This window comes from Rhinatrema bivittatum, chromosome 8 (genome assembly GCF_901001135.1).
Source record: "Rhinatrema bivittatum chromosome 8, aRhiBiv1.1, whole genome shotgun sequence".
NCBI classification, from domain to species: domain Eukaryota; kingdom Metazoa; phylum Chordata; class Amphibia; order Gymnophiona; family Rhinatrematidae; genus Rhinatrema; species Rhinatrema bivittatum.
In genome coordinates this window covers 171388625-171413318 of record NC_042622.1, presented here as the reverse complement: position 1 = coordinate 171413318, position 24694 = coordinate 171388625, and the positions used below count along the sequence as shown (strand labels likewise).

Genomic DNA, 24694 nt, shown 5'->3' with positions numbered 1-24694 from the left:
TGCATTTATTGTAATTGTTACTCTAATACTATATATTTTCTATCTTAATCTCATGATTATAAACCGACTGATGCACTATTTTGTCAACCGTTATGATTGCCTTGCCGAAGGACAGTATAGAAAAACTAATAAATAAAATAAATATTGGTTTCATATAAGCTGAAAATGTCAAAACTGGGTTTTCAAATGGTTTGAAGAATGGAAAGTAAAGCTGTATGTTGTCAGCATGCAGGAAGAATGTAATTCCTACATCCACCAGTAGTTTGCACAGTGGAAGCAAATAGATATTGAATAGAAATGCCAGGAGTGCAGAGCCTTGAGGGACCCCTCTATCAATATGGAAAGTATCAGATATGCAAGTGCCCAGTTTGACTTGGAAGGTTCCATTTGATAGGAAGAGAACCATTTGAGTACACTAACTTCAATCTCAATGTTGCACAGCTGATGGCACTGTAGGGTATGATCCACAGTGGCAAAGGCAGCTAAGGTGATTAGCACGAGAAAAGGAAAATTCATCCCCATCAAATCCTCATAAAACTGAGTCCGTTAATGAGAGAAGTGTCTCAGATTAACGCTGTTTCCTAAATCCAAATTGATTTGTGAGGAGAATATTTTGGTCTCCCAAACAATTTACCAGTTGGGTTAATACTGCTTTTTCAGGTACTTTTGATCGAAAAGACAGATTGGATATTGGACGATAGTCAGCTCAATTGTCGATTCTACCATGTTTATTTTTGAGAATCTGCTTTATCACAGCTTTTTTAAATCCATTTAGTACAATTCCTTCTGATAGAGAATGATTAAGGTTTTATTGTCAAGGTGATAACGGTGTACTTGTTTCAAGGAACTTGCTGGAATTGAGTCATGTTTGTGAGTAGCAGGCTTAATTTTAGCGATGATTTGACTGATTGAGATTAGTTACTCTATCGAACGTGGACCACTTAACCAGTCCATGTGAATCTTTAGGTGCTCCTGTTGGAGAACAGGTAGCAAATTGAGTTTTTAACCTATCGATTTTATCTTAAAAGGATGAGGCATTGCAAGCAGCCTTTGAGAAATTATAGTTTCTCAAGATGGAAGATGACAGGCCTTAGATGTTTAACATCAAAGAGCAATTTAGAATTAAAAGTTACCCCATGAATCTGTTTAGCATAGTAACCTTCTTTTGCATTATTGGTTAGTGCAATACAGAAGATAAGCATTTCCACCATTGTTTCGCTAATTTCTAAGGTTCTGTTTAATGCATCTTAAATCACTGTACCAGGGTTTCATTTGTTTAGCGTATTCCTTTGTTAATGGTTTTTATCTGGAAGAGGCTGAGGTTTTCCGCTATGTCATTATCTGATCCCAGGAATCAAATGCTGAGGTGGCTTTCGATTGATGTAGTTCAAGGAGCTTATTTTCTAACAATTCTGCAAATACCTCCGTGTCTTTTTCCTGAAGGTAAAAGTATGATTTTCTATAATTTGGTGTGTCGAGTTGCAGAAGGTTATTTCTGGTGATCAAAAAAGGGCAGTCTGTTGTGAGAGGTATTGATAAGAAAGTTACTGATATTGACAAATATTAGGTCTAGACTACGTCCCACTTTGAGTAGCTTTGGAAACAAATTGGGACCAACCCAATGCTTACCTCCGTGTCTTTTTCCTGAAGGTAAAAGTATGATTTTCTATAATTTGGTGTGTCGAGTTGCAGAAGGTTAATTCTGCCTTTATTAATTGGTGATCAGAAAAGGGCAGTCTGTTGTGAGAGGTATTGATAAGAAAGTTACTGATATTGACAAATATTAGGTCTAGACTACGTCCCACTTTGAGTAGCTTTGGAAACAAATTGGGACCAACCCAATGCTTCCATTGTCTCTAGAAAAATTTCACAAACTGGTTCTCTGTGTTTAATCTACATGGAGGTTAAAGTCTCCTACAATTAAGGTGGAATCTGGTGATGAAAACACCTTAGTGAATAGTTCAATCAGTGATGAGCAGTCTTTGTAGTAAACTTGAGGACAACAGACCAGTCATATGTTTAGTTGCAGAGATTTTAGATTTATCACTTCATTTGAACGGTTAATCTCTACTTTATAAGGTACTACCATAAGTTTTTTTTTTTGTTTTTTTTTTACAAATAAATAGACCCCCATCTTTTCGTTTGGGTCTAGGAAAATTAAATGAGTCATAGGGTGGGAAATATGGTTTACAGTACAATATCTTTGTCAGTCAGCCATGTTTCAGAGAAGCAAAATATAGTGGAGTACAAGTCCTCTAGCAGGTCATTAACCAAAGGGACTTTTTTTTTTTTTTGACAGGAAAACTAGTTACCACCTAATTTTCATTCCTGTAGTACCATAGATCAGTCCAGACTCCTGGGTTTTGCCTCCCTTCCAGCAGATGGACAGTTTTATTGACACTAACTTAACCTGGTGTGCCACATGCAGTCCATCAGTATTGACCTGTACCCAAGCCAAGATAGAAGATAACACCAAAACTCAACGTAACCTACTCCCCCATCTCCTGAACGAGGAGGAGAAAACTCTAAATCTGAACGATCATTACAACCAAATAAAACAGCATGTACAGCCATCACCTGAGCCAAAAAACCCAACTGAAAATACTTCAGTTTATATACAATCAGCACAGATCGAGTGGACTCTCTAAACCCGAGCAAGTCTCTGGACTGATCTGTGGTACTACAGGAACAAAAAAGTTAGCAAGTAACAAACAAGTTTTCCTTTCCCTGTACACACCCAGATCAGTCCGGACTCCTGGGATGTACCAAAGTTTCCCTAAACCAGGTAGGACTGCGAGAGTCCTGTTCGAAGTACACTTCCCCCAAAACTGGTAGGCTGGCATCTGGACATCTGGAGAAAGTGTGCAAAGACTTTCAAGTAGCCACCCTACAAACCTCGTGGCGACACTGACATTCAGCCCATGATGCAGCTTGCGACAGTGTCAAGTGAGCTCAGACCCCGAGGCACCAGTGGACCCATGCAAAAGTATGCCGAAACTATGGCCTCTTTCAGCCATCTGCTATTGTGGCTTTTGAAGCTTTCTGCCCTTTTTTTGCACCACTACAAGGCTCAAAAAGATGATTGGAAACCCTGAAACTATTAGTGACTTCCAGAAACCGTAACAGTGCTTGCTTCAATCCAGACACCGCAACTCCTTGTCCAAGGCAACAGTCCTATCCAGATTCAGAAAGGCAAGTAATTCCACTGTCTGATTCAAATGAAAGGAGGAAACAACCTTTGGAAGGAGAGAAGGCACCCGACCGGCACAAGTAGCAAAGGCAAACCAACGGAGAGGCTCGTTTTTTGGGGTTTTTTTTAAACTTTATACTTGGGGCTGCAGGCTCCAGCTGTCCACCTGAGGGAGGAAAGGGAACTAGCCCCACCAGTTATCCCCTCCTCAGCGGGTGTAGGATCCAGGCACTGAAGCAGGGCTCAGCTCCCTGGGGATATAAAGTATAATATAGTAGAATAATATGTGTTCAGAAGCAGGACACACCTTCCTGATATAAAGTATAGTATATGATCACAGAAGCTAGACACACTTCCCTGATTATATAAAGTATAGTATAATATGAGCACAGAAGAGGGGCACACCTCCTTTGTGATATATAAACAGTATAATAAAATATGTGCACAGAAGCAGGGCTCATCTTCCTAGTTTTATATATATAGTATGAGCACAGAAGCAGGTCTCACATCACTGGTGATTTAATATATATGCATATATATATATAGTACACTATATACATTATAGCATATATAGTATACTATAGTACAGAACACTAATATGAGCAGAGGTCATGTCCCTGGTGATATATATGTGTAGTACATGTATAGTATAACATGAGCAGTGACAGATGCTGGACTCACCTCCCTGGTGATATATATAGTACAATATGAGCAGAGCAGCAGTGCTCACCTCCCTGGTGCTATGAGCAGTGACAGGAGCGGGGAGAACCTCCCTGCGATAATTACAAAGGACGCTCATTACCTTCCTGTGGCGGCCCTTGAACACGACGGCGAAGGCCCCGTGCCCGATCAGGTCCTTGCGGCTATACTCGAAGTCTCCGACCACCTCCATGTCGGGGTCAGGACCGGGGTAGAGCGGGAGGCCTCAGGCGGCAAACGGCGCCCCGTGCCCGGCGGGACACGGAGGAGCCGGCGGCCGGACCCCCGCCAGCAAGAGCAGCAGCATTCCGCGGCCCGGGGCGGCGGCTGCCGTGGGGGGAGAGAAGCGCATGAGAACTCAAAGTAACGAAACAGCCGCCGCCGCCATCGCTCTGACAAGCTCAGCCAGACATGCCCCGCGAAGGGGTGCGGGGAGCGCGGGCCCTCTCCGTCCCCCCCTCGCACGGTACTGAAGTAATGCGGAACGCCGGGAGCGGGGGAGGGGACGGAAGAGGCGGGATCCACAGAACAAAGAGATGCCGCGTCTCCGCTCGCGCAGCACACGAGACCAAATCAACCGCTCGCGCACCCCGAGCCACTGACTGACGCGCCTTGCGCCGCCGCTGCGCCTCTTATAGTGTCGAAGCGCGCACGCCGCCGCCATGTCACCCTCCGAGCCGACAAAGAGTTCGGCGTGCCCTGGCCCTCGCCTCTCGCTACTGCTCCACTAAAGCGTTCGCCGCACAGCGAGGGTGGAAGGGTGGGCGTGATATCCAAACGTGGTTCATGCTGTACAGGATGGTGGTAACAGGGATTTTTTTTTTTTCAGCAGCAGCGGGTGGATTCGTCTTTTCGTGCGCAGGCGGCGTTTCCGCTAGGTGTCACTCGAGGACACAGTCGCGCTGGGCAGGGAGGGGGAGCAGCTCCCGTACCCCAACACCTGCTTTTCTTCCACCCCTAGTGACTCTCAGTGCTTCCCGCCAGACTGTCGTGACGTCCGTAGGACTCTTACATTCACTGCAGGCAGAACTAATCATTTTAAATTCACCTTCACCAATATTCTCAGATCCTGCCTGCAAGGTGCATGGCTTGTAACATGAAAGACAGTGAGCCCCATTTTCCTTTCATGACTTGTGGCACAGGTTTATCTCGGCTTCTCAGGGCTGGTGTTTGTGCAGAGATGATCAGTGGTGAAACACAGGAAAGATGCTTCCAAGCCTCACAGCAGCAGTTTCCCCAGGTGGGTACCATGAGGGCACAGTGCAACACGTACAGAAATGTGCATTACAAACATATCTGGCCTATGCAGAAGTGATGCCCGTGGATGCCAATAAAGCGGGCGGATTACAGCTAAATCGCCCTTGGGCCTGTGCACTTTTAACTCCTCTGTAACCCTTTTCACCTGGGGAAAGGGGTTTTTAATTCTGCTGCAGACTTACAACTGATTTCTCTGGGCATCCAAACAATTGGATTGAGGGGCACATAGCTACTGCTTATTTGGTTTCACTTATGTCACATGCTCTAGCTCATCCAAAGTTCAACCCAGAAAGGAACTAAGGAGGGAAGCATGGGTGGTTATAATGGAGCTTCCACAGAAGCCTGCAGTGGACAGAATCTGCAGCTTCAGCTTTCTTGGGCTCATATGAAAAAAAAAAAAGCCACTGTCAGAGTCAGCTCTGAAAGAGAAACTGAGAAAAAAATATGTTGTTTTAAATGTCTATGAGCTGGTGTTAAGTATTGTTGCTTGCCTATGAGCTGAGAATCTGAATTGTATTATTTCCATGCTTACCAGACAGGTTGAGTGCTCAATGTTTACCTGCTGCCTGTCTAAACAGATACAACTAGCCTCGGTTCTGAGCCAAAGGGAAAGTGTCAGGGTTGTAACATGCTCTGCACCTGCCAAGTTACGCCTCTTGGCATTGTTTGCATTTGCAGGTCAAGAGCCAGCCCAGCACTGGCACTGTGCGCTAGCATGCCACAGCAGGGCGCCCTTCATTTGTTTGGTGCTGTTTACAACCCCAGGTCAACTGAATGGGCTGACTCAGTCCAGTTCTCACCCCATGGCATGCAATGGTTTGTACTTCTGATTTTCTTAGGTACTATCAATGGGAAAATTTGAATTGCTAACTTCATACATGCCATGGGACAAAACCAGGACTGGATCAGATGATTCAGCTGACCAGGGTAGGGGGCCACAGGGAGTTAGCATCCCTATCCTAGGAGATAGTCTCGGTCATAGCACTATGGCATTCTGGAAGGTACCACATTCTGTAGCCTCCTAGTCAAGGGCTGTTGCTGCAATGACTAGACTAGATGGTGTAAGTTAAATCCCTTTAGCGCTCATGATGTCATAGCACAATAAAAGGCAGGTTCCATTGAGCTGCAAGCCCAGAGGAAGAAACTGCAGATCGCTGCTGCTGTATTCCAGGACAGCAGGAGATTCAGATATTAATTTTCTTCCTTGGAGCATTCAGCAGAGGTGGCTAAGTCCAATCCTCAAGAACTAAAAACAGGCCTGGTTTTTGGAATATCTACAATTATTTTACATGAGATAGATTTGCATGCACTGCCTCCACTGAATGCAAATCTTAAACATAATCATTATGGATATCCTGAACACCAGGCCTGTTTGTGACCCCTGAGGACTGCACTTGGTCACCCATGGCATAGAGAGATTTAATCAAAATTTGCATAGAAATTTGATTACATGTCATTTCAAAGCTTTTATAGTCTTGGGTCACATCTGCTAGATATTTTATTCTCACCGTTTTCCCTGCAGCAGCAGCAGCAAAGATTTGCAAGTTATATCCTGGAACCAGCTGCATTAACAATAGAAAGGAGTTAATGCTGGAAGCCAGGCACATTTTGATTTCTGCTGTGTGTATAGTTTCACACACCAGCAAGTGCCTCACTCAGCAGCTGCTGGCCTCGGCATCAGGATTTAGCTGCAGCAGGGCAGATGAGTTCAAGCAGTGTTGTGTTACATCTTCTGCCTCCTCTGCTACAATCCCCACTCCTCCAGAATAATTTGATTTCTGCCTATTTCCAAGAAAGAAAGAAAGGCCCTCAGGAGGCTGCCAAAGTTCAATCTTGGTAGCTTGTTTATAACAACCAGGCAACTGCTGCGTCTTGGTTTGTCAATAGCAGTTCCCAAGAACTACAGTTAACAGCGCAGTAGCGTTCCCTGGAATAATCTTAGGAAATACTTCTTTACAGAGAGGGTGGTGCAGGCACGGAACAGTGGAGGTGGTAGAGACAAAAACAGTATCTGAATTCAAGAAAGCTTGAGATATAGGGGGATCTCTTAAGGAAGTGATCAGAATTGTAATGCTAAATTAGTTGTATAGATGGGCAAAATGGATGGGTTATACAGTCTTTTTCTGCTGTCATGTTTCTATGTTTAGACTGAGCCAGACAGAGGCGATAGCCCTAGTGTTTTTCAGAGGCAAGCTTACAGGGCCTTCTGCTGTGTTACAGTGGAATCCTCTGGTGTATTCCTGGGTGTTCTCTCAAGAAAGGCAACAGAATGCCCTAATTCAAGAAATATGCCTTAGGAGAGAGTAGTTTCCCTTCGGATTCATGTGTGAAATGTGAGAAAAACATGCTACTTACAGACTGCCTGTCTTAAAAGAATGTAAGCAGCCCTTTCTAGTACTCCCATCTTTCCCTATCACAATGTTACATAACTTTTAGCATTAACGACCTAAACGTGTACACCATAAGGGCAACACGGGAGGGGGAAGGGGGTTATGACACAGACATTCAAGTACCTCAAAAGTAAAAATAATGTGCAAGTCAAGCATTTTCCAGTGAAATGGAAGCTTTAGGATAAGGGGGGGGGGGGGGATGTCATGGTCTGAGGCTAAAAAGAAGGCGGCTCAGGAGTTATGGGCAGGAAATATTTCCTCACAGAGATGCATGAAACAATCTCCCACTGGAGGGGGGGGGGGGGGGGGGGGGGGGGGAGGCCAAGGCGGTTCTGGAATTCCAGAAAGCCTGGGGCTGGCACAAATCGTCCTTCGCCGCAGGGCAGTAAGGGCAGAGATCGAGTCGGCACTATTGCAACACAGAGTGAAAGTGGGCAGGCAGACCAGGCCCTTGCAGGCCTTGCCTGCTGTCGCCTGCTCCCTGGTAATGGATGTGCTCTTATAAAAAGAGTCCGTTGAAATAATGCAGGAGCAGAAATGTGCTGTTGCTTGTGCAGTTTGTATTAGGGCTGGCATGTAGCCTGTCACACCACAAATGAGCATTCACTATGATTAGGGGAAAACACAGCACTAAATCTAGCAAATCTGAGAAAAAGTAGGCTGTTAGGCATCTTAGTTGCCGGTCCTGCTCAGTGATTGTTCAAAGCAAAATCAGGACAGGAGTTGGGAAGTTGCAGGTGTGCAAAGAATCTCGTGTGTCTAGACCAGGCTTCAAAACTGGGTTTCTGCCCCACTGATGCCTAACGGCATTCACTATCTATTTGTAGCCAGAGGGATTTAATGTGGAAAGGAGCAAAATTTTACAATCCCAAGTGCAGAAAACTTGGGAGGCGATTGCTTTCAAGCCTCTTCCTTTCCTGAGCTCAGCAATGGAGCCTCCTTAGAGAGGACTCTAACAAGCAGAACTGAGAATCGGGAACAGACCCAGGAAAATAAAAAGAAATCACATTTTCTGCTGAATGTGAAGCAGGAAGCTGGCCCTAGTTTGCACTTACAGCTCAGGGGTGCCAGGGTCCTGCAATTAACGCGCCCGCCTGGCTTGATCAAATCAGCAGAGGAGATAAGTTTGTGCTTTTATGCAGAATGACTTTTAAGGTTCCAAGGGTGGGTGCCAAGACTGAATTAGGACCATCACGTACTCTGCACTCAGAGCAAACTCACAGCTTCCACTGAAGAATTCCTGTATCCCCTGACGGACAACATAAACCCATTTACATGCGGGCCGAGCTAGAGTCAGGATTTGGGTCCAAATCACTCGCCTGTATACATCTGAACCCACTTAGTCCAGGGGTGTTTTCTGTATATGCATTTTTGGGGGATGGAGGCCTGCCCCCCCCCAGTTCTGTATTTCAGCTATTTTAAACCTCCACCCTCCAACAAACTTACTTTATAAGCAGATCCCTAAAGTCTAAATAACAAGCCTGGGGTAATGAAGGTCATTTATCTCTCCCTTCCCGGATTTCAATGATTCTTTTTTTTTTTAATTTCTCTGATTTTCTTTTGTACAATCCTATTTCTTTTGTCATGCTCCCCCAAGCCCCCTGAAAACGTTTCTGCAGGCATGCGATACCAGAGGCCCAGAATCTCTGTCTGACCGCTCAGCCCTCCTAACCCTAATGGCGCAGGGGTCTGAATTCTGCAGAGATGCTATGCATCTGCCTGAAGCCGGGACATCACAGCTAGACAGCTGCGTGGTACCAGTGGTGCCAAAGCCAGTGAGAATGTTGCCAGAAAAGTCAGAGGACCTTGAAAGATGGCACACTACAGAGCCCCTTCTCTGTTGAACCAAGACTGCTGAACATACCTTGTGAACAACAGCAATGTTCACTAAAGAGCTTGTTTATTTCTCATTCTTTCTTTGAAACCCATAAAATCATTGAGTTCATGAATGTAAAAACTGAATCAATCCTGCCCATAAAACTGAGAAACGTGATAGGGTAAAAGTTACTGTTAAGATTTAAGGTCTCATGGACTATCACCCATCAACAAAGATCCCAGGCAGAAAACCTTGCGTTTCAGGCTGACCAGCCATGCAAAGAGCAATTCATCTTCTGCATTATCTAAGGGTTTCTGAAATTAAGATGGGATTGAATCACAGAGCGCACTTACTAATAACAGAGTTTCCCAAGAGTTACAAAGTTCGGGTTTTTTTATTTTAAATATTGGGAGAAGTCGCTGGAGAACACTGCACAATAGGACACGGGTTTATTATGGAGGCTATCCCAGAAATAAGGATTCATCCACACTCAAGCAGGAAGGGAAAGGGGGAGGATACAACAAAATGACAACACTCAAGAGGCGGCGAGCAGCGTTTTGCAATCGTGAGTTTCATCAGAAAAAGAGCGGATGAGGGGATGCATGGAACAGCTCTCCAGGAGAGATGGTGGCAAGGGAGGGAAGGGCACAAATGGTTTTAGGATCCATGAAAGCTTGAGCAAGCACAGAAAGCATCCTCGAGCGATGGGGGAAGAGAGGATAAATCTGGAGAATATGTCAGGTCTCTGGCATGGCAGTAGGGAGGGGAAAATGAGCTATCTAGAGGACCCTGGAGTTCTAGATCTGCTGTTACCTTCTGTGTATTAAAATCTATTATCCAAGAGCCTGTGCAAGGCAATACAAAGTAGCCCTGCTGCACCTGTTCCAGTATCCAGACAGCACTAGAAAACAGCACTCACTGGTAAAGAATGCAAAACCACCAACGATTTCCCTTAAGAACGCTGGAGCTTCCATGAGCCCTGGTTTCCTTGTTGGTGAGAGCGTGTAAAACACAAGTATCACAAGAGTGACTCTGCACTTCTAAACCAGTAGGAAAAATACTTTTAATGTTAATGCCAATTCAGGTACAGCAAGAGAACAGGTAACACTGGGCAAAACGGAGGCACAGATACCAGGCAAATACTGATTTTGCCAATTCCCAATTGTGAGTCGACTATTTATTTATTTATTTAAAATGTCTTCTGAACTGCTTTCCCAGTTCTAAAAGGGGAACATTAGAATTGGACGGTCATGTGCATCCCTTAACACGGATCAGGCGCTGGAAACTGGTCCGCTTACAGGAAGGAAATAGCAGAGCTATAGAAAAACATCTTCCAGGGTGTTGTGAATTACAGCAGTGCAGGCACTGTCATCCAGCCAAGGCCCTGCTTCCTCATTCTACACCAAAGTATCAACTTCTCCATTCAGGAACTGTGAACAAACTCCCCAGGCTCAAAACACAATAACATTCAGGCAGATACAATAAGAAGCGCAGGAGAACGGGTGCACTGCAAAGGAGGCGCTAGGGAGAACAGCGCGTCCCTAGCACCTCCTTATTAGCGGAAACCCAGGAGAGGTGGCTCCTTCAGCAGGTTCAGAAAGCAGACGCTCAATTTCACGAGCAGGCACTAATTTCTGAGCATAAAATATGCAACTTCGAGGCACATTTTTTTTTCCGGTATCCTGGGCACATAACTAATAGCCTCATCAACATACATTTGCATGTGATGACTGCTATTAGTTTCGGGGGGGGGGGGGGGGGGGGGGGGTGTTGGACACACATTTTCAACATGCTAAACCCCATACAGTATAAGGGGTGGTGGACGCGCGTTAAACAGTGCACACGGCCTGTTGTTTTATGCTGAGTCTGATTTTATTGTACTGTTTGTGTTAATCACCAATAAAAATGTTAAAAAACAAAACAGTGCACTGGGCCAAGCGCACTTTATAGTATTGGCCTGAATGGCGTGTGTGTGCGTGTCCCAGTGTTGCATGTCCCATGTGCTGAACCTGACGCATCCCAAGTGTGTAAACTTGAAGCAGTATAATGCCAGCCCCCTCATGCTTCTCTGCCGCAAGACAATGACAAATAGACACAAGCCTGACCCATGGTTCCTCATAAAAACCAGAAAGACAAAATGAAGCAGTGACCTGGGGCCAGCACTGCAGCCCTGATAATTTCTGTATAAACCTCTCATTCCTAGTGATGGACTGCCTTTGTCCAATCTCTAGCCCTCCCAAGATTTCCTCCTACAGTACAAAACTAAGCCAGGGGACTGACTCTGGCTTTTATGGCCAATATCTTTCCAAGACAGATAAAAACTAACCACACTGTACACGTTTTTCAAGGAAGCCCCATTGTACGCTGCAGTCTGCTCTCTGCTTTACCCCCACATTGGTCAGCATTTTTATTTTTTTAATGGGAGATGCAAACAGTTTTGAGTTACAGTGCGGTTGGATAGTAGGGTGTTAATGCCCCCATAGTATACAGGCTCTCAATCTCCACCAGAAGGCACCATCCCCCAACTCAGGGCTCAGAACCTGCGGCGACGTTGGGGAGCTGGAATGAGGGACTGAACTCTTTATGAGAGGCAAGTGACCAGCGTGGAAGCTCTGCTGAGCGTCATTACTAACCACACGCTGATTCAACCATGCTCCCGCCTATAATAGTAGCTCTGTTAGACTAATTACTCAAATCTTTTGCAAGGTCCTGGGAACAAAACTCCACAAATATTGTTATAATCCGATTTGGCATCAAAGATAAATGCTTAAAACTCTTCTCTCCCTTCAAGAGCGGATTGCTGCAATCTATTGGACAGGGCTTCTTATGTCTGTGTGAGTTCCCACCCAATGTCCTGACGCCAGCTGGGCCCATGCCCTCGCCATGCCATTAGGTGATGTAGGGTGGGTACATGCCCCAGTTCTGGTCCTGGCTGGCTAACTAACTTCCCTCCCATTATACCTTTCTTTAGCACTGCTTCCCCGGCTAACAGATCAGAGCACACTGGGAAAGATATTACAAAACTCAAACTGGACTATAATCTTGTGTTGAGAGTCTGATGACAGTTCTAAGACGCCTTTCCAAAACTAAAATGATACAAATTTCTGTGCAGATTTTATTTCTCTTCAGTGCTGAGACTGCATCGAGGTCAGGGGTCAATGTGCTTTTGTTCATCACCAAAGAAAGGGACTCGGGCCTTGGACTCTCACACCAGAGTCCACAGTCCCCCCAGGAATGCCCGAGGCAACTTGGAGAAGAGGTGGGGGTTGGGGGAGGTCATATGAGCAGAGGGACGGCAGGAGAGAGGACAGTCAGCACTGGCTTGAAACCCAGCATGCTGGGCACCTGGGCAGTGATTGTGTTTTTTCTTCTTCTTGCTACTGTGTCATTGCCCGATGAATGGAGAAAGGAACTAAAACATTCAGGTTTCTTTAGAGAAAAAGGAGGCACTGGGATATCCAAGTTCAGCTCCACGGATGTGAATACAGCCACAGGTCTCGGAGGAAACACCCCAAGCAGCAGACTGCAATAAATGGTGGTATATGGCTTTTGGGATTTTTTTTTTTTTTTATATATTTTACAATACTCCATATTCGTATCCTGTTTGTCATCTTCTCCATCTGCAAATAGAGGAAAAAGTGAATCAATTTAGCAGCACCGGGGCTCATCCCTTTCATTCTGGCTTCTGCAGAGCAAGGCCAGCACGCCAGGCCAGCGAGCAGCTCCAAAAGCTGAGGCCCTTTCATGGGCTATGGAGGCCCTGCCTCTCAGCAGCAGCGGGGAGAGGAGGGTTCAGTACAGAACTGTGCTTTCCAAGTGGCTCACAAGGGATCAGCTATAAGTCTAGCCTGAAACATACATGGAGCTTCGAGATGGGTGTCTGGGGAATATTTTGGAAGCAAACCATTGCCCTCCAGTATACAGAATCTACTCAGGTTCTGACAGTGAGGGAAGTGGCGGGGAGCAGGACTGGCTGTCAGAAGAGAGCACACGTAAAGAACTTCCTGTTCAAATTACAGGCACATGCGTCCAGGATGTATAGCAGTCACTCAGACCTTCTCAGCACGGCTCTGGGCTTTAGCTTTATTCGTTCAGCAGTTGAAGAGGATGAGAAACAAGCCAAGAGCTGCAGGAGGGTCTCCTCTGCCACTGGTCCAGCGGCTCCGAGCTCCCTCAGTACAGAGACCAATCAGGGAGAACAGACTTTCCAGTAGGGCAGAGCAGGGGGAAATACTGCAACAGCGCATAGGATACAATCACTAGCTTTCATCCATCTTTAGAAATGTAAGGTGTGACGTTCCCACTGCCAACCCACCTCAAATATTTACAAGCAACCCACCTTGCTTGTAAATATTTGAGCCAAACGGGTGCCTTGATGATTCTGGTTTTTTTTTTTGTTTGTTTGGTTTTTTTTTTGGGGGGGGTGGGCATAAAGGGAGATTTTAGGTTTTGAATCTACTAGGAATTCATTTCAGTTGTTTTAAATTATATCTGCCAGCAGATAACATAAGCTTAATGTAGGATGAGCATAAAGAATTAAAATTGCTGGTGAGGCATAACATGCTAAACAGCTGCAGGCTATGTAAGGGAGGGGCTGGAGCACTGACTGCCGTTTCTGGTTCTAGCAGTGGGGTCTCGGCCCCCCTCCATCAGCAGCACTTACATCCTTAGACACTTGTCCTTCCCCCCACTTGCAACACGCTGTCCATCAGGGCTCCAGTCCACAGCAAACACCTGGGACAGAGAGACATTAAGGACAAGAACAAGAAACTGTCAACAAGAATGAGAGCTAAGATAACCCCCAGGTGGCCATTCAATGTAGTAAAAGCAGAAGCGGGGAACCTCTGGGTCGGGTTTTCAGGATATCCCTACGGAATAAATATGCATAGGAGAAAAGGTCTTATGCACTTTCACCAGAGAGACTGGTGCACAGCCTTTTGAGGCCTGGAGATGTAAAGCTACATGGAAAGCTGGTAGCGTGCTCGAGTGCGGGAGTGGAGGTGTCGTTAGCAGAACAGAGGGGGTAATATTATCCTTATACAGGTCCCTAGGGAGTCCCCACCTTGATTACTGTGGTCAGTTAAGAAGGCCGCACATTCATAAGGCCATTGAGAGAATTCTGCCTTACATTACTCAAAACATATCTGCGGGAGGAAGTACGACAGAAATATTTGGGAGGCTTCACTAAATCACCGGAAGGTGAAAAGGAATGACAAGAACAAGGGGTCATGACAGGAAGTGTCAGAGCAGCACAGCCAGTGGGGAGGGAGGAGAGAGCCCTCTTGCTGCCTAGTTTGTGGCATTTTGGGAGGGGGGAGGGGAAGGAGGAGGTATCAGGAGCGGGCAACAAGGAGCATTCGCAGTTTTTTTTCGCAGTCTGGGAAAGAGGAGGAGGATCGGGATGGGGTGGGGGGTTACATGGATGCTTGTCGGAAGGGAAATGGTAGAAGTATTAGGGGACGGGTTTTTTTTGTTTGTTTCTTTAAGGGAGGCTTGGGGAGGACAGAGAGGGCTACTGTTGCAGCGCCTACATTTGCCCATTCAAATGTAGCTGGTTAGTGCTGTCTAATCGCACCGACTGCCCTAAATATCCTATCCAGGGTGCACCTCCAGACCTTCCCTCTTTTTAACCAACTAAATCTGTGCGCATAGGCAGCAGGGAGAGATGATAAACTAGACAGATTTAACTAACTGTCCAAGTTAACCAGTTAAATCTTCTGAAAATATTTTAAGCCTTTTACTTTCAGATACTAAATGAGTTAAAACATATTTAAAACGCAGTGTGCTTTCAGCAAAGCGAAATCCTGTGCTTTCCCCCCCCTGCTCTCTGCGTCTGACTTCCCAGAGAGGCACAGGCCGCCCCACTCAAAGACCAGTGACCTCGGAAAGCAGTAAGAAAGGGGGGTACCTCGTCCGCGTGGCCAGGGAGGTCCACTGCCAGCTTCCTGCTCTTTACGTCCCACACTTTCAGGGTGCTGTCGCTGCTCCCACTCACCAACAGGCGGCTATCTGCAGACCAGGAGATCTGATAGACAGCAGAGACGTGACCTCGAAGAGATGCCAGGTACCTGGGGGGGTGCAGGGCTTGCATCACAGATTGGTTTTATTTGCTTCAGCACTTTGGCAACATGAAACCACAGACAGGCAGCACCACCACCAGCATTTGTTTAAAAAGCAAATGATATGAAAGCGCGATTTAAAGGAAATAGTTGGGAGGCAGGAAATTTGGCCAATAGGCCCCCAGCTATCCCTAGTCCTCCTCCTCTCCCTGCCTCTGAGCAGCAACAAAAGGCTTCCAAAATGGCACTGCAAAATTAAAAAAAAAAAAAAAGAGGGAAGAGGCAGACAGATGAAGAGGAGAAAAGAGAGGGAGGACTAGGGATATGGAGAACAGTGGACAAAGAGACATGGAAAGGAAGAAGGAGAAGAGACAGAAGCACTGTATACAAAGAAGCTACTCTGTAGTTGGAATAAATTGGAATTCTGCCTGAAACAGGAGGGAGTTACGTTTACAGGATCATTTATCTCTAGCAAATTATGTGATTACTTTACTAAGCAAAAAATAAGCAAAGTGAAGCCACATTGACAAAAAGGAATGGAAATATGAAGGACAAATCAGAGTAGAATAAGCCAGACTGCAGCAAAAAAAAAAAAAGAAAGAACCCTAAAGAATAAAACACAGCTCCGAGCAGGAGCAGAGGAAATGGAGAAATTACTTACCCGATAATTTTGTTTTCCTAGCATGTAGCCAGATGGACTCAGGACCAATGGGTTGTGCTCCCCTGCCAGCAGATGGAGATGGAGTCAGGTTTCAAAGCTGACATCACCCTAGATACACCCCTGCAGTATTCTCTTCAAAAGCCACTGTGGACATACTACTGAAAAAAAACTTGATTAAAAACTGATAACCGTAACTGTACTCAACCAAACACTGAACCCCAGTAAGATTATAGATGCCCTGATCTAGGGACTGGATGACGCTTACCCGTAATCTCTTGGAATCGATATCCAGTCCATGGGCGAATCCTTGCCACCATTCTTGGGCAGCCATGGGCAGGATGCTGGGTCCATCTGTCTACACTAAAGAAAACGAAGTTATCAGGTAAGTAATTTCTCCATTTCCTAGCGTGTAGCCAGAGAGACTCAGGACCAATGGGATGTACAAAAGCTACTCCCAATCGGGGTGGGACGCTGCCCACGGTCCAGTTAACCACCGCCCTTGCAAAGGTGGCATCCTCTTGGGCCTGAATGCCCAGGCGATAGAACCTGGAAGGTGTGCAAGGAGGACCACAAGACCTCTCGGCAGATATCGACGGGAGACCACAGTCTAACATCCACCCATGAGACCGCCTGAACCCTAGTGGAATGAGCTTTAATCTGAGAAGGTAATGCCTTTCCTGCCTCCACATAGGCTCCCGTGACCACCTGCTTAATCCAGCAAGCTATTGTAGCCCGCGAAGCTGGTTCACCCTGCTTCCTTCCACCGTCAAGGACAAACAGGTGGTCCGTCTTTCAGACCGGTTCTGAAACTTCCAGATACCGCACCAAAAGTCTACTGACATTCAAATGACGGAGGCGGTATTCTTCCACGTCCTTGTCCTTATCTAGGGATGGTAACGAAATGGATTGATTCAAATGAAAGTCCAAGACAACCTTGGGCAAGAAGGATGGAAAGGTACGAAGCTGTAACATTCCAGGAGTCATCCGGAGGAAGGGTTCCCGACACGACAATGCCTGTAGTTCAGAGATGCAACATGCCGAGCATACAGCCACCAGGAACACCATTTTCAAGGTTAATAAATGCAAGGAAAGACTGCACAGCAGCAGAAAGGAGGGTCCTGCCAAAAATTCCAATACTAGATAAATATTCCACAAGAGAACCGGCCACCATAGAGATGGCCAGAGTTGCTTCACCCCTTTCAGAAAACGGGCCACGTCCAGATGAGCTGGCAGGCATGTTAAGAGCACCTCACCCCTGTAACAGGAGAGAGCCACTACCTGGACATTCAAGTAGTTAAGGGTCAAACCTTTATTCAAGATGTCCTGCAAAAGTTCCAGAATTAGTGGGATTTTGACCGTCCGAGGAGAAACACTGCATTCCTTGCACCAGGCCTCAAATACACTCCAGAACTGCACATACACTAGGGACGCAGATAATTTCCACACACAGAGTAAGGTGGCAATTACACCCCTGCCCAGATGAGCTTCCTGCAGCCACCTATGGAGCCAAGAGCATACTTCCATTGGTAAGCGGAGCCGAATCAAATAGTCTTGAGACTACAGGTTCCAAGGTGACAGCAGGGAGCACTGAAGTCATCGCATGTGTGCCCTCGTCCACAGCACTACTTCCAGGGTTGCCGCCATCAAACCAAGAACTTGAAGATAGCTTCACTCAGTTGGCCGTTTCGTGCTCATCCAACTCACTTGGGACATCCTTCCTTATCCGCGAAATCGGAAGGAAGACTTTGCCCTGCTTGGTGTGGAACTGGACTCCCAGATTTTCCAAGGACTGGGAGGGTTTGAGACTGCTTTTGTCCAGGTTTTCAACCTGGACAAAGAGGTCACTCTGTTGGTCACCTAGAGACGCTCTTCCATGGACTTTGCCCAGATCAACCAGTTGTCCAAATACGGGCGCAGCAGGATTCCCTGTTTTCTCAACGCTGCCACTACGACCTCCATAATCTTGGTAAATGTTCTGGGGGCGGTGGCCAGGCCAAAGAGCAGTTCCCGAAACTGATAATGGTGACCCAGTACTGCAAAGCGTAGGAAACGATGTTCTTGACTGATTGGAATATGTAGGTGGGCCTCGGTAGGTCCAGGCAGGTTTAGAACTCTCCTGATTGTATGGCCATCATCACGGAGTGTAGGGTTTCCATGCAGAAATGAATCATTCGTAGTTGTCGGCTGACACACTTGAGGTCCAAGATGGGGCGAAAGGAACCTTCCTTCTTGGATATGATGAAACGACCTGTATTTTCCTGGGGCGCAGGTAATCGGATTATAGCCCTCATTCTGACTAGCCTTAACAGGGTAGTCTCCACTACCTGCTTCTTGTGCTGGGAGTGGCAAGGAGATATCATGAATATGTCCCGAGGAGTGCTGCGAAATTCTAGCGCATATCCTTCTCGTATGACCTCCAGTACCCCATTTGTCCGAAGTGATCTCAACCCACCATTGGTAGAAGAGGGGCAGTCGATCTCCTCGTTCCAAGGGCAGGTTGGCAAATTTTCATTGAGGGATTCGGGACGAACCTGAACCCGAGTCTGGCCCCTCTCTTGGGCTGTCGGCTCCAAAAGGATTGAAACCTCTCAAAGGGCCGAGACCTCTGAAATGTCATGTTTCTGTAGGAGCGAAAGTACTGGGAGCCCTTGGATCAACCCTTCATAGGCGAGAGGCACTGTAATTGATTTCTCTTATCTTCTGGTGGCTGGGGAATTGGAGATTTGACCCATTTACTGTCCAGTTTTTCCAATATGCTTCCGAAGAGAAGTGATCCTTTAAAGGGCATCTTTGTGAGATTTGCCTTGAAGGTAGCGTCTGCTGACCAATTCCACAGCCATAGCTGTCTTCTTGCCACCACTGAGGCCACGCCACTGGCTGAGGTATGGACTAGGTCTGAGCCTGCATCAGCTAAAAAGCCAGCAGTGGGTTCCATAACTGCTCTGGAATTTGTCCCCGAGTCATCCAACTCCCTAAAGAGGAGCAGGCACGAACGAGCTACCAGGGCACAACAAGAAGCAATCTGTAAGGTCACTGCTACTGTGTCAACGGCCTGTTTAAGGATGGACTCCATCCAACTATCATGCACATCCTTTAATGCCGCTCCTCCCTCCAATGGGATAGTTGTTCGCTTAGAGACGACACAGACCAGCACATCCACTTTAGGGAAATGTAAATGTTCTCTCGCTGTTTCATCCAGAGGGTATAGCGCTTCTAACGCTTGCCCACCTTTAAAACTTGCTTCTGGGGATCACATGATGCAGTGGACTCTGTAGGACGTGCACTGCAGAGCTCTGGGTGCCGCCTCCCTTGATTTTTAATTTTCTTAGTACTTACCCCGCGATCCTAATGATTTACAATCAGCTGCGACTGCGGAAAGTCCTGGCTTTCATTTGGGAGCAGCCAAAAATGCCTACCTTTTGTTGTGGCTCCGCTCAGTAAAAAAAAGATAAAGACTGCAACAAGCCTGCGTCTCCTAAGATGGCCGCTGGGACGGGTTTGGCGTCAGCAGACGATATGAATGCCGCTCTGGTGACCAAATTAACAGAGGCAGTTGTTACTGCTTTGGAAGACCATTTTACCCGCATCTCTACTGAAACAGAAGAATATACATCTTCCTTCTCTGAACTGGGATCACGGCTTGATCATGCAGAAGGGCGGATCTCAGCTGTAGAAGACAATGTGCTGCAACTGGAGAAGCGTATACAAAATTTGGAAAAAGAAATGGCGGAGAAAAATGATAAACTAGATTATTGTGAAAACAGGGCACAGAAGAAAAACCTGAGGTTTGTAGGTGTTGTAGAGGATGATTCTACTGCCAGTGTTGGCACATTCCTGAAAACTGGTTGCTGGACAACTTGGGCCTCTCTGACTTAAAAGGTAAAATGATCTTTGAAAGAGTGCATCGCATAGGGCCTAAGGTTTCAGGGAGACCTAGGCCCAGAGTTATCATTGCCAAACTTTCTCACAATGGGGTAGATTTTAAAAGGAGTGCACGGGCGTACATGTGCGCGTGCTACCCGGCGCACGATGCACGCCCAATTTTATAACTTGCCGCTGCCTTCCCCGTTCCCTCCCAGGCTGCTCCGAAATGGAAGAGAACTTCCCTTCCTCCTAACCTAACCTTCCCCCCCCAGCCCTACTCTAATCCCCCCCTGACCTTTGTCTTACCTTTAAGTTGTGCGCGTCGGCAGCCTGCCAGCACGTGATCCTCCTACACAGCGGCATGGCCCCGCCTCCGGACGGCCTCCACCTCTTTAGTAAAGCCCCGGGACTTACACACGTTCTGGGGCTTTATGCGCGTCGCCGAGCCTTTTTAAAACAGGCCCGGCGCGCATAAATCCAGAGGAATTACGCGCATAGGGCTTTTAAAATCCAGCCCAATGCATTTAAAGGAATGATATTGTGGGCAGTTTACCAAAAAAAAAGAACTTGCCCCATAAAGATCAATGCATTCTTATTTTGCAAGATTTTTCCACCTGTGTGATGCTAAAACGCAAGGAATTATCTCCCATTTGTACCAATTTGGTTAAGAATAACATCCGTTTTCCTCCACAGTATCCAGCTTACCTTCAAATATGGCATCAAGGTAAGTGACATGATTTTCAGGTTGTAGAGGATGCAAAACAGTTTGTCTCGCAGTTACTGAAAGAGTGATGTTACCTGCCGACATGCTGCGGTGAACTGTCTGCTGAGGCAGTTGGTCACTGAGGACTGGTTTTGCATTTTTATATTTCTTCTTTTTTTTCTCTCTCCCTCACTGGAGCCTGCAGAGTTCACCGCCTCAGGAACAGAGCTTGGATCAGTTACTTTTAGGCTGAAGAATCCTTGCTTTTCGAGTCTTTACTGGATCCACTTGGAACATCACTGACAAGAATGGAATTACAGTGGATCTGCAACATGGAGAGTTTCACATTCATAGGCTTTATTTCTTTGACTTTCCTATGGACCTTTCCTGGTCATAGCAGTGTTTTGTTTAGAAGCGTAATCCGCAGGCTGGAGAACTCTCTCTTATGTGGCTCTGAGAGGGAATTGTGAGCTGTATCTTTGTTGCACGGACTTTCTTGTGTTATCTGATAAATGTTAAGATCTTGCAGGACCGTTGGTTGCTGCTCACTGGGTAAATTTTAGGTTTGTTTTGATCAGTATTTTACACTTCATTTATATCTAAGTACCTGTTTGGTTTTTTTTCTTTATATGGGTTCCCTTGTGTTTCGTCACAGACTGATTTTTCGCACACTGACATACAGCGTGGGTGGTTTTGTTTTTACTTTTGTTCCCTAGGCGGGGAGGAGAGCCACATCTGATTGACCCTTTGCCTTTGAGTAGGCGATGGTTGTGAGTTTGATAGGGAAGGAGAGCTGGGTGGGGGATGGGCAGGGTTTTCTTTTCAGGTTTATGTACCCAGTACATTTTTTGGTGGATGGAGGAGCTTTTCTATAATTTTATTTCCTAAAGAACATGCATTTTCACCATGCTGGTTGTGTGATGGAGCTGGGAGTGTCTATCGTTTCCAGTTTTTCTGACTGGGTGGGTTGGTATGTGTCTCAGTTTTATTACTTGGAACGTGGCTGGCTTGGGAACATCCGATAAGCGGGAGAAGGTGAGTTCTCATTTAAACAGATTGAAATGCCATATCGCATTCCTACAAGAAACACGTGTGTTGACTCCTGAACATGATAAAACTCCGCAAGTGTTGGGTGTCGCAAGTTTTTGGGGCACAAGGGACTTCTAAAAAAAAAATGCGGTATGGCCATCTTGATTAACCCCAATGTGGCTTTTCAACTATCACAAGCCTGTATTGATCCTCTGGGCCAATATGTGGCTGTTAGTGGCTCCCTGTTTGGCATCTATCCATGCCCCAAATTGTTACGATCATAGTTTTTTACTAATATAGTTGCGGCATTGGACTCCTTGGGGAGGACTCCCTTCATTCTGGGTGGGGATTTTCATTGTATAGTCCATGGGATGTTAGATAAACAATCTCATTCTTCCTTTTCTGTCTTGGGTGCCATAAGGGTATTCCTTTTCTCTGCGAGCAGTTACATCTTTTAGATTATTGGCATATTTTACACCCAGGGGAGGTGGGCTTCACTCATATAGCTAGGGCTCATGACACTAAATCCAGAATCGATTTTCTGTTGATTTCTGAGACTTTTGTTTTCTCATTTAAGTTTTTCAGATATTGGCCCCATTGTAATTTTGGATCATGGGCCTGTTTCCTGTGTACTAACAAATTTTACTTCATTTTCAGGAAAAGTGGAATGGAGGATGCTCAGATGGTTGGCCCTAGATAAAGCATTTGAGGAAATTTTGTCTAAAACATGGGATGATTATGAGAAAAATAACCAACCTCATGTGGACAAGCCAGTTCTTTTTTGGGAGACCACTAAAGCAGTTTTGCGGGGTGATATCATTAGGTATACGGTACACACTGGAAGAAAAAGCTTGATAATGACATTTTATCTCTTACCCATAGACTACAAATTCTCCAGAATCGACTGGTTAGTGACCGATCCCAATAGACTAAACAGGCCTTCTGGTCAACTTCCAAACTTTTAAATGATAAACTGCATCAAAGGGCCACCTCTTCTCTTTCTAATCTTTGCCATAAATTTTTCTTATACGGAAACAAACAGGGGAGGATGCTAGCAAGTTTGGTGAAAATCAGATATTCCTCATCTGTTACCAATATGACCCTAGAGGCGCTTCAGTTACTTCCTCTCAAGAGATTAACAAAGCATTTGGGGAATATTACCAGCACTTGTACTCAGCTGAGGCTTGTAATATTGAGGCTATGGAATCTTTTTTGAGATGTATAAATTTGCCTCAACTGTCCCCGTACACATGGAAATTCTGAATAAACCCATACATATTCAGGAAATCCAGCAAGTGATAGCGGAGCTTCCCACGTTAAAAGCCCCAGGTCCTGAAGGATTGATGGCCCGATTTTATAAAATTCTTAAAGAGCTCTATAGCTCTTAAAATTTTATTCGAACCAATGGTTCAGTTACGACAGTTGCCGGACTCCCTTAAGAGCGCTAACATTATAGTTCTGCCAAAGCTGGGTAAGGATCCCTCCTTGGTGTCATCTTACTGTCCCATCTCTCTTTTGAATCTTGATATTAAGCTTTATGCTAAATTGCTTGCTAATAGGCTTAAATTGATTTTACCTACTTTAACAAGGGGCAAGTGGGTTTTGTATATGGTAGAAGGGTGGTTCTGAATGTTCGACGGGTCCTTACTTTATTGGAAAATTGAAGAAGATTGGGGGTTATAGACCCTGTTCTAATCAGTTATGTGTTCTACGGTTTCAAGGCTTTATGCTGGAAGCGATTCAAGTCTTATACTCTAATCCCACAGCTAGAGTGTGGGTGAATAATATCTGCTCTCAACCTTTTCCTTTATCAAGAGGGGAGTCCGCTGTCCCCCTTATTATTTAGACTCTTGAACCCTTAGTAGAGACACTCATTGATATGTTAGCTGCAGAAGAAACTATCTAAATTTCCCTTTCTAAAAGTGTTATTTGCAAAGGATATTTTGCTTTTTTTTTTTTTTTTTTACCTAGGGCCTAGGTGTATGTGCCCCACATGTTGGATATATTTGCTAATTTTGGCAGTTTCCCTGGCCTACGTCTCAATTTGGACAAATCGGAGATGCTTGATCTTTCGGGTACTCTACAACCTCTATAGCAGGATTTCCCTTTAAAGTAGGCGCTGGATACTCAAATATTTGGGACTCTATATCCACAGTGACCCGGCTATGTGGTATTCTTTGAATGTTACACCTCTCATTTTAGGGTTTCGGAAGACATGTGATCAATGGATGCATTTCCCCATTTCCTTTATGGGTCGTATTGCACTCATGAAAATGAATTGTTGTTTATATTACAGATGCTTCCAGTCACATTTTCCCATATGGATGTATTGCTGTTTTCTCGAATCTGGTTTAATTTTGTCTAGAAGGGAAAGAAACTGGATACCTCGTGTAAACCTTATGATTCTGAAAGAAGATTGGGGGAGGGGGGGTGTCCCCAACATTCGTTTCCATAATCTCGCTTGTAACTTGCACAATGTAGGGGATTGGATAGGTAATGTGGATTTGTATACCGATTTGGAATTAGAAAAGATATTGGTTGCTCCTTTGTTCTTAATGTATGTCCTTCATGCTCTGAGGACATCCTTACCTGCATATTTGCTACCTCCTTATGGATTAAAGCAACACGGGCTGCTTGGAAATTTCTAAGAGCCTCTTTGAAATTACCGTGGGAGTGGTCGTTTTTAATGCCACTTAGGGGCAACTCTGGGTTCCCGCCTGGGAATGGGAAGGCCTTTTATAGGGACCTTGAAGGAGCTCATAGAGCCTCGGTGTTGCCCTTTATTAATCTGGGCACTAGGAAGGTGCATGCGGTTTCTTATTGTGTCTCTCATCTGGGGTTTACAGCCCATCATTTTCTCCAGTATTTGCAAATCCGGAGTTATATTATGTCCCACTTTAATTTACAAACTGACCAGTATACTTCAGGGGCTTTCCAGCGCTTTTCCTTGCTATGCATCAATAAAAAACATACCTTGGTCGGGATTGTATACATTTTTACATTCTGTTCAATTATATGAGTTATTG

At 45.6% G+C, this 24694-nt stretch overlaps 2 protein-coding genes across 3 annotated transcripts in view; both read right to left on the bottom strand.

The window, feature by feature from the left end:
* Positions 1-4486, bottom strand: part of ULK2 (unc-51 like autophagy activating kinase 2) — a 255524-nt gene extending 251038 nt beyond the window's left edge. For both annotated transcript variants that reach the window (XM_029611375.1, XM_029611376.1), the window contains exon 1: positions 3993-4486. In XM_029611375.1, the coding sequence (XP_029467235.1) occupies positions 3993-4082 (90 nt within the window). In that variant the 5' untranslated portion in view covers positions 4083-4486. The remainder of the gene's footprint in view (positions 1-3992) is intronic.
* Positions 4487-12444: 7958 nt separating this feature from the next.
* The window catches only part of NLE1 (notchless homolog 1), a 46279-nt gene continuing 34029 nt past the window's right edge, over positions 12445-24694 (bottom strand). Inside the window, exons 11-13 of the mRNA XM_029613003.1 lie at positions 15261-15420; positions 14016-14086; positions 12445-12972 (exon numbers count right to left, since the gene is read on the bottom strand). Coding sequence (XP_029468863.1) covers positions 12960-12972; positions 14016-14086; positions 15261-15420 — 244 coding nt within the window. The 3' untranslated portion in view covers positions 12445-12959. The remainder of the gene's footprint in view (positions 12973-14015; positions 14087-15260; positions 15421-24694) is intronic.